The following is a 9,101-nucleotide window of genomic DNA, read 5'->3' on the forward strand; positions in this document are numbered from 1 at the left end:
GTGACTATTACAAGAGATTTCATACAATTGGCAAATAAAATCCAGCATCTACTCCTTGCTCATTTCCACTCACATGTGATGCATTCAATGTGCTGCCATAATCCTCAAGAAAAAAGGTGCATTTCATTGTAAGGTGCTTGATGATGCTTCTATGCATGTGTTTGCCCACATGTCCTGTATGACTGTCTTGGTAATACACTGCTTTTTCTTTTTCAGCTAACACTGTAATTGTGTCATGCACTGACACCTGCTCATCAACTAACATCACTTTTCCACTTTGTACTTTCAACAATTCTTGCAAAACATCAGTGCAACAAAGAAGAGAAAAGCATACTGTTTTGCTGAAGGCTATTGCAAATAATTCCAATTTCCAAAGTATCTCATGTATTTGCCAGTCCTCCAGGAGGGAACAGCAGTCCCATCCTCAACACACAGAGTGTGAATCCAAGAGGGATGTGAATGTTGATGGACAAGGGTTAGGGTCAGTAGCTAGAAGAGGTAAGTAGGGGAAGAGAAACACTTAATTTTGAAGTAGTCAATTGCAAAACAAAACAAATGTTTTTATTTGGTAGTTAAAAGAGTATTCTAATGTGCTCCTGGTTCTCTATGGTCTTTGCAAATCTATGCACAATCAATTTTTTTTTAGATTGTCTTTGCATGGCTAGAAAATGCAGGATTTATGTCAGATTCTCAGTGGCATTAATTCCTGGCTGGCTGAAACATGTCAGTAGCAAAGGGCTACTTTCTTTTCTTCGAGGATCTTAGATAAAACTGGGGTGGTGGTGTAATGTCATTATTCAGGGGCTTTGCGTGTTTTATGGAAAGTGGCACTCAATAAGGACTGAATAAGGAAGAGTTCAACAACACCCACATCTTTTCAGAGCAGTAGCAGCACATTCCTTTTGTGCCATATACACTTGCAAATATCTGGAAACATTTGAGGAAGAGGATGCCCCTGTATTTTACTTTTCTAACAGTGTCAGCAACAAGGGCAACAGGCCAAGCCCCAAATATATGAAATGCAGTTCTTTTCCAACCACATAATTTTCTTACTGTAAAATACCTTTCTTAACAAGTACAGAAAATAACAAGTTAGATGTGGGCAAATTCTGTTCTCAGTTATACCTATACAACTCTAACACTTTCAACAATGTCTCACCTGTTTGTTGTTATCATAGCAGAAGTCTCACAGTTTGTGTGTTTTGGAACAAAGCAAGCACCTTCTGCAAGTGATAGCAGATACACTATGTGTACACCCCAAATCTCTATCATCATATATCTCTTACTTGAGTTCTGTCTTTTTCATAGCCTGATTTTTGCCTGGTACCTTTGACAACTGACAACAAAAATAACAAAATACTGAAAAGCTCTGAAGCTGATAGTAAAACAAAAAAAGGGGCTATAATTTGCAGGGGAAACACAGTTTGTGTAGATAATCAATGCTCTTCAGATAGGCTCAGAGTAACTTTACATGGTATTCATTTGTCCATTTTGTTATAGTCAATAATGTAAAAAAACCCTGTATGTTTTTACAAATGAGACAGAGAACCTACTGTTGTTTTTGAGAGTTGTCTCTTGGTCTACTACTTGTATAACAGTTTTCATTTTTGTTTCCAAAAACAAAAGGCTCACTTGAAGTGCAAACAGAAGATGTTATTTATTTTTATAAATATTTTAATGTCACTACAGTTTCCATGATAGAAACAGAGCATAATACTTACTACCTGCTGGAAATCCACATCAACAGTTCTATGGCTGGAGGAGGAAATGCAGCTGAAGAACACCTAAATCATTCTTGTCTGCTGGCAATGATGGAAGACCAAAATGACTGTATAAATATTTCACTGCAACTGAAGTCTTCTGTGGAATGTAAGTTACAAAGGAGAGTCAGAATGGAAACCAAACCAGAAACAATATAAATCTTGCCAAAAATCTCCAGTAGGTAGTTCTTTGTTTTCAGCAACCATTTGAAAGTATTTAAATATTTCACAAGAAGAGAATACAATTTTGACCATCCCTTAGCAAAAGACCATCTTTAGTAGACAACTGGCAGTTTTTATAGTGATTTAAAGCAGGTTTAGCAGTGGCCTCTTTTTTTTTTCTTTCCTAGAAGAAATACAGCACAATAAATGTCTGTACATTGTTTTCTGCTTAGCAGCAACAGACTCACAAATTGCATGTGTGACAAAAACCTGGAATTGTATTTTTCCCTTCCCTGGTATTGGCATAATCCTGTTGTCTTGGAGGTAAATTTAAAAATCTCTGATAACTTCAGTGGTAGGAGAACCAGGAGACAGGTTTGACTTTTCTTAATGTTGTACTGCAATATCATACTCACTACAGGATGCTTAAAAGATAAATCTTCAGCTGAACTGGGCTTAGTTTTCTCAGAGGACAGCCTGTCAGCCTTTTATATTTCTCTTTGTGCTTTTTGGCTGCCTGACCATAGTCAGGGCTTTTATTCTGTCTATATGCAACACTTGGCATTTGGAAACTGCTGAATTTATTTGATTTTGTATGGCAAATGCACTTTGTGCTGTACCTTTGCTGGAAAAAATACCAGGGTTTTGAAGTTGGCTTAACCTATGTTAAATAAGCCTAGGTAAAATCCTAGAGAAAAGAAGGCAGTTCAGGGTCTTTCCTGTGAAAGGAGCATAGTTTGTAACTTGCCTTGCCAACTTGTGTCAGTACTATGAGCTAACCACCCCTTGCTGATTTACCCTGGCAATAGTTATCTCAAATCAGCAATAAAAATTGGCAACAGGTATTATTTTTTCTCATTACTTCAAGCTAAAGAGATGCTCAGGCCTTTTACTAAGCAAGGCTGATATACAAGTCATTACAAGTCACTACAAGATGGGGTGGAGTAGTCTTTTTGAAAGAAGCCTAAATGACTTTATAAAAGATATTTTTAGTTCTGAATTAGGAGGGATGAGCTGCACTTACCTCACAGAGCCAAGGGGTTATTGGCACTTTCCTCGTGAGTTCTCAATGGAGAAGATGCACAAAGGAAGTCAATGTTTGCCTAATTATACTATCCTGAGTCAAGGAAAGGAAAACTGTGGTTTGGCTTCAGTCTGTAATTTGATTTTTTATGAATCATAGTAGCATAGTTGTTTTTTAAAATAGTTATTTGACAGTGCTAAGGTATGCATTAACATGCAGCTGCCAAAGAAGTCTGAAAGGTCTTTCAAACAATCAGGGAGGAAAGTTCCTCACATCCTTTCTTTGTCATATATATCTTGCCTTGTACTAGTTGCTGAAGTAATTCCCTGTGGAATGTGGGTGCCTTTCTGCAGCAGTTGTTGCCTTTTGTTCTGGTTTGGTTTGGTTTGTTTTGTCTGTGGGGACAGGCACAATCCAAAAACCTACCAAGATCCAATGTTCTGCTTTTCTCTGCCAGTGATTTGCTGCTTAATTTTATTTCTTCTACATTTTGCTGACAGATCCAATGTGTATGACGAAGATCATTTGGCTCACTCTGATTCTAGTAGTTTTTGTGTTTACTATATCAATTGTCATCTACAAAATAGTCCAAGAAAATAAACAAAACTGTAAGTAGCAAGAAGTTAATCTGCATGAATTTAAATTTCTATGTAATGAAAATGTATTCATTTACAATAACAAAACTGTTGATTATTACTGTAGTTCAGACACTGATATTTTGTCACATGGTAAAAGTTTTTTTGAGAGGGACTGAAGTACTTGAATGATTGATGGTATCACATCTCTCCTCTGAATTATGGATGCAAATCCAAGCTTGTTGATGGTGAATGAAATATGAGGGGTTTTGACAGATTCTTGGTGGCCTATGATCCTTAGTGATATGAACTTCTGGTTTCAGACTGATTTCAGTAGCTGAAACAATTACAGTTGAACTTTGTGGAAAGCCTTAAGCAGAAACACCAAAAATCAATTTAAGCAGATTGAAATACCCTTTTCTTCTTAAAGATGATTCATCTAGGTCAGGGTCAAGAAGAATTAGAGGATAGATATGAGGAGATATGTACTCAGCTCTCTGTCCTAAAAATTGGCTGCCTAAATTCACTGGTGGTTTAATCCTATGCAGGTCAACCACACTCTGCTGCCTTAACCCCACAGCTGAATTAAGGCCAGACAGCATTTCTTCTCTTTGCTGTTATTTCAGTAAAGAATACAATTGCTGTGATTTGTGAACCAGCACTATTGACTATTCCCAGTGACTAGAACTTTGCTATAAAAGAATTTGTTCTTAGTTCTGAAATGATTGTTTCTACATGATGCCTTCACCAGCCAAGACAGGCTCTTCCTGTGCAATTCACTTGGGATAGGGGCTGAAATCAGATCTACAGTAATTTTTTCGAGCTATATACAATGAAAAAAGAAAATGAAAGTGTAGGAGTACCCTAAGCTTGAGAATTTTGATCCATCAAGATAAAGTCCTCTGCACAAAAACAATGCAGAAAATTGACCATTTGTCAGTTGCTGGTCCTTGTTTTTCTTCCCAAATCAGAGGCAGATGGTACAGGGAGCACATACCCTTTTATCAGTCTGAATATTACTTAAGCTGTTACCTAAAGGAATAACTCTTAGGTGCTTTTCACAGCAATTTCCTGAGATGTTCTGCCTGCATCAGCCCTGAGTGAGCAGAATGCCTCCAGACAACTGGCATTTAGCTGCTATTACCATTTAGCTGTTCATTCCCCTTTAGTTCAGAGATGCTGAATGGAAACCCTGGTCACAGGGGTAATAAGCCAAAATGATAAGCCATATCCATTCCCCTGATCATCCTTAAGTATCCACTGGCCATTTTGTACTGGAAGAGCAGTAGGAATCTAGCTTTAATCATAACTGAACAGAAGGAAGAGTGCCCACACACAAAATGTTTCTGTGATTTTTTTTGCATAATGTAAATACTTCATGGATGTATTTTCAAAGAAGCAGCAAAATAGTTGCTTGAAATGTCAAATTTGTGTCCCTCCCACCAATTAAAGAAATTCCTTACCAGATTATCTTGGTTAAAATGCATTCTCTTTTACTTATTGCTAGAACCAAATTCTGAGACCTGTTTTATGTACATAAAAACCCCACAGAGTGTAAATCAGGTCTTTGTAAGTGGGCTATTAAATGCTCTAATTTAAAGGACTGTTATTTGTAATTTGAAAACTATTTATAAATGTCTATTATTTTTTATGCTTTGAGTCATAACATCCTTTTTGAATGCAGAATTATTAGTAGTGGTGATCAATTATTTACCACCTGTATTCTTAAACATCTGTTTTCTATTAAATGCTTTTTTTCCCAGAAATGAAATGGACAGAAGCAGGAAGGAAAACTTCCCCTTTTGAGGCTTCTAATTACTGATTTGCTTCTAGAATACATTTTCTGTTAATTGAGACAAAGTGGATTTATGAGTTAAATTTATAAAATATTACATTATAAACAACATCAAAATGTTACGTATAAAAAGGCAAACACATAAAAATGAGATTTAAGGGTTATATTCCTTATGTGTACATATTACAATGCCACCTTAGATTGCAAGTCTACATCCTGCACAGAACACAGCAGAACATTACCATGTGCCTTAAACAGCTGCTATGAATTTTTCCAGTCATAATTCAGTTTGTAGTTTTTCTCATAATTTCTGAGCACCACTGAAGGCTGTTAAATATGGAATTATTCATTTCCTCTTGAGACCTTGCAAGCCATTCTGCTTGGCAGACTCTGAGACTCTCTGAAACATTATTTTCATGAAAGCATAAAATGAAATAGCCAAATAAACTTGGTGGAGGTTACAATCCAACCATGACAAAAGACTTAGGCTAGAAATTAGTAATTTTGCCTTTTCCCTTCTACTCTTGTCTCACAACCACTTCCAGAGCTTCCTTGACATTAACTGTTACAGTGCATGCTTAGGGCTTCAGCTCATTAGATCTCCACTGGCTATTCATAAAAAAATCATGACCTAAATAATTCGAATTTAATGAATTTCTGAGCGTTCTCAAAGGAAAGAGATAAAAATAATTTCTGTTATGGAGAATTGCAGCAAACCTGTCATCAGAAGCTGCTGAGCCTTGGCCTGTAGTCACTGCAGGACATTGCTAACCATGACAGCTGCAGAGTCTGCAATAAACCCAGCAGAGTATTAAGAGAGCAGCAGAAGGATGGAAAGACTGAGAGTTTATGAACTGTTTGGCCCAGCCCTATCTTTGTGAGTGGTGTGAACCTTGCTCTCAAACTCTGCTTCCATCCAAAACGAACACTCCACACCTGCAAAGAATCTCTGTTTCCTAGGGTGACAGTACACTCCACCCTTGCTCTTCCACTGCCAGCACTGTGAGTCTGAACCTGCACTGGGACATGGAGCTTTTGATATCCTTCCAAAATTTGTTCAAGGTACACAGTATAGAAAAAGGAAAGGAATAATTTGAAAGGGATGATCTGAATGGAATTTCCATAAAATTTAATTCAGGAAAATATAAATCATCTGACCTTTAGTTTTCCTTATCACCTTATTTCAACACCTTCCTGATTTTTTGAACACCTTCCAAGGTGTTCAACAGTTTCAGAAAAAGGGGTTTACCAGCTTTCCTTCTAATCAGTGCTGTTTGTAATTCCACAGCTGAGGCTAACACATTTTGTTTAAAACAGATCGTAAACAGAGAATAGCAACATTGCTTTCTACTATTCTAAGAAGAAAGAGTTCCACACATGCAAGAAGAACAGTATCTGCTACTAAAATTCATCCTTTTCCTGGTAAGTAATACAAAAGTAAAATAAGACCTTAACAAATCTTGAGGGCTGAGGAGGTCACAAAAGACCTTTTCAGTTTTTCCTGTCAGATGCTTCATGTTTCTTTCAGAGTTACCTTACTCCTACCCAAATTTGCTCTGGCTTATGTTATGGAAAAAAATAATTGTATTCTAAAGAAATAATTCTGACAATCAAACTAATTGTATTATAAAGAAATAATTCTGACAATCAAACTATAAGAAGACTTATATAGATCATGTGGGAATGCTTCTCCCAGTCTTCCAAGTGACTTTGAGATTTTACCTCTATTTAATTTTTGGCCAAGTTGTGTGCCAGGTTTGAGGTTTGGCAGCTGAGAGTTTTGTGTGTGCATGAAAAGCAAACAGAGATGAACACACGTGTATGATGCTCTATGAATTTGTGAGTCCTGATAAAATCTGCTACTGAAGAATGGAGTGAATGGCAGCAGCAAGACTCAAAGAATGGCTCTGCTGGCACTTCATAGCCTATTTCTAGGGTAAAATTCCCACAAAGCACAATTGCTGAGTTTCAGAGAGGAAATACAATGTGGTCTTCTGAGAGTGTAGTATGCTGAGCACAGAAAAATTAAATGGCATGGCTAAACTCAAAGTTCTGGTTGCAGAAAATATGATTTGGTAACAAATCTCTGTGTGAGAGGCAATTAGCAGCTGTAGCTGTGAGTGTTACTGACAGGGCTTGAAGAGTGATGTGCTGTAATAAATTTCATGGATTCTGGTTACACAAAGGGAATTCTATCTTTAAAAAGATTAACATGAACATATAGAATAACAGCTCTGAATAGCAAACCAACAAACCAACCTCTCTCCAAAAGAACAATACAAAGCCAGCAAATGAAAAAAAATGTTTTAAATTTGGCTAGGCTTGAGTACTGTGCTATTTGTCTTCTTAGTTCTTCAGGAGTAAGAAAAGACTCAATAATTTCTCTCCACAACTCAGTACCTCATGGCATTTCAATTTTACCTAGAAAAGAGTGACTAGCTCCTTGTCTGTCCAAACCCTCCTGCAAGAACAATTTATGCTCCTTGCTTTGAAAGCACTGACTACCTCTGAGATATATTTACGAGCTCATTATTTTCATCCTGCAGGAAAGGAATTACTTTTCTGACATCCATTGTCTTGAGTAGCCTCACTAATACTGTAGCTGTTTTATCAGCATGTTCACAATGGCATTTTTAATCTTGTATATCCAAAGGCATTTTTGATGATGGAGTTTCATGGAAAAAACTAGTTTTACTAGATTTTACTGACGAGAATAGGAATCCCTTATTTGTCTGTCATTCTTAATTCTATGTGCCTCCCACTTCAATCTATTCATGCAACCCAGAAAGATGCTTAGTTGTATTAACAGCTATAATAAAGTTTATTTTAATATAAAATAAACCTCGATTTCACACACTGTAATTTCAATCAATTTCCCAGCTTATACTAATATAATTTAAAGTGGAATCAAATCCATATGAAGAGTTTATTCTTTTCACAGTCGCTAAATTTAAGATTTGCTACTGTGATAATGGATTTTAAATAGCTATAGATGATTTTGTCGACAGCCCTTGATAATATTTTCACTATCATTAGTTCATAGCTTGGAATCTTGGAACAAAACATTCAGATCCACTGAAGACAATACAACCACCCTGGAAACACAGTAATGAGTACCTGAGAGGATGTGACAGTTTATCACAGAGATGAAAAGATGTATAGGTACTGCTAAAAGGTTATTCGAAGTTCAGAAATTGTAAGCAAAGAAAAAGAAGGAAGTCTATACTTTGAGAATGAGAGTAAATTTCTAGGTAGCTTAGGAAATCACTGTCTTAATGTCACTGTGGTCCTACAAAAAGATCATTTACAGCATGGATGAGGTTTTGTGAACATGTTAGTGGCTTTATGTTCATAAATCATTAGCATTAAGTCCAGAGGAAAGGGGGAAATATGTGTAGAATATTCTCTAGGGTAGGATTAAAGTTACAACCTTGCAAATTCATGGTGCTGCAAAGGATGAAGCACATATAGTGAGGACAAGGGAGCTTTAAAGCATTCTGGTCATAAATATTGACCAAACATTATCTGTGCTGGACACATTCCTGAGCCATGTGCTCTAGGATGGCTCTGCTTGAATAGGGTGGTTGGACCAGATGACTCACTGTGGTCCCTTCCAACCTAACTGGTTCTGTGATTCTGTGCTATTAAGCCAAAAAAGTATGTCCTAGGGCATGGGCTGTACACAACAAGTTTTCTAGACTTTGGATCTGCCCTTGCCATTGCATTTATGTGTAACAGTCCATGGAATGGTATGAACAGACAAAACACAGTTGCCCTTAAACACA

The 9,101-nt window shown here is 36.9% G+C and overlaps 1 protein-coding gene across 1 annotated transcript in view; it reads left to right on the plus strand.

Moving 5' to 3' along the window:
- TMEM156 (transmembrane protein 156) overlaps positions 1-9,101 on the plus strand; it is a 13,595-nt gene that overhangs the window by 1,526 nt on the left and 2,968 nt on the right. Inside the window, exons 2-5 of the mRNA XM_009072908.1 lie at positions 217-485; positions 1,599-1,869; positions 3,447-3,554; positions 6,634-6,738. Coding sequence (XP_009071156.1) covers positions 217-485; positions 1,599-1,869; positions 3,447-3,554; positions 6,634-6,738 — 753 coding nt within the window. The remainder of the gene's footprint in view (positions 1-216; positions 486-1,598; positions 1,870-3,446; positions 3,555-6,633; positions 6,739-9,101) is intronic.

The sequence above is a fragment of the Acanthisitta chloris genome, unplaced genomic scaffold (genome assembly GCF_000695815.1).
Source record: "Acanthisitta chloris isolate BGI_N310 unplaced genomic scaffold, ASM69581v1 scaffold2194, whole genome shotgun sequence".
Classification (NCBI taxonomy): Eukaryota; Metazoa; Chordata; class Aves; order Passeriformes; family Acanthisittidae; genus Acanthisitta; species Acanthisitta chloris.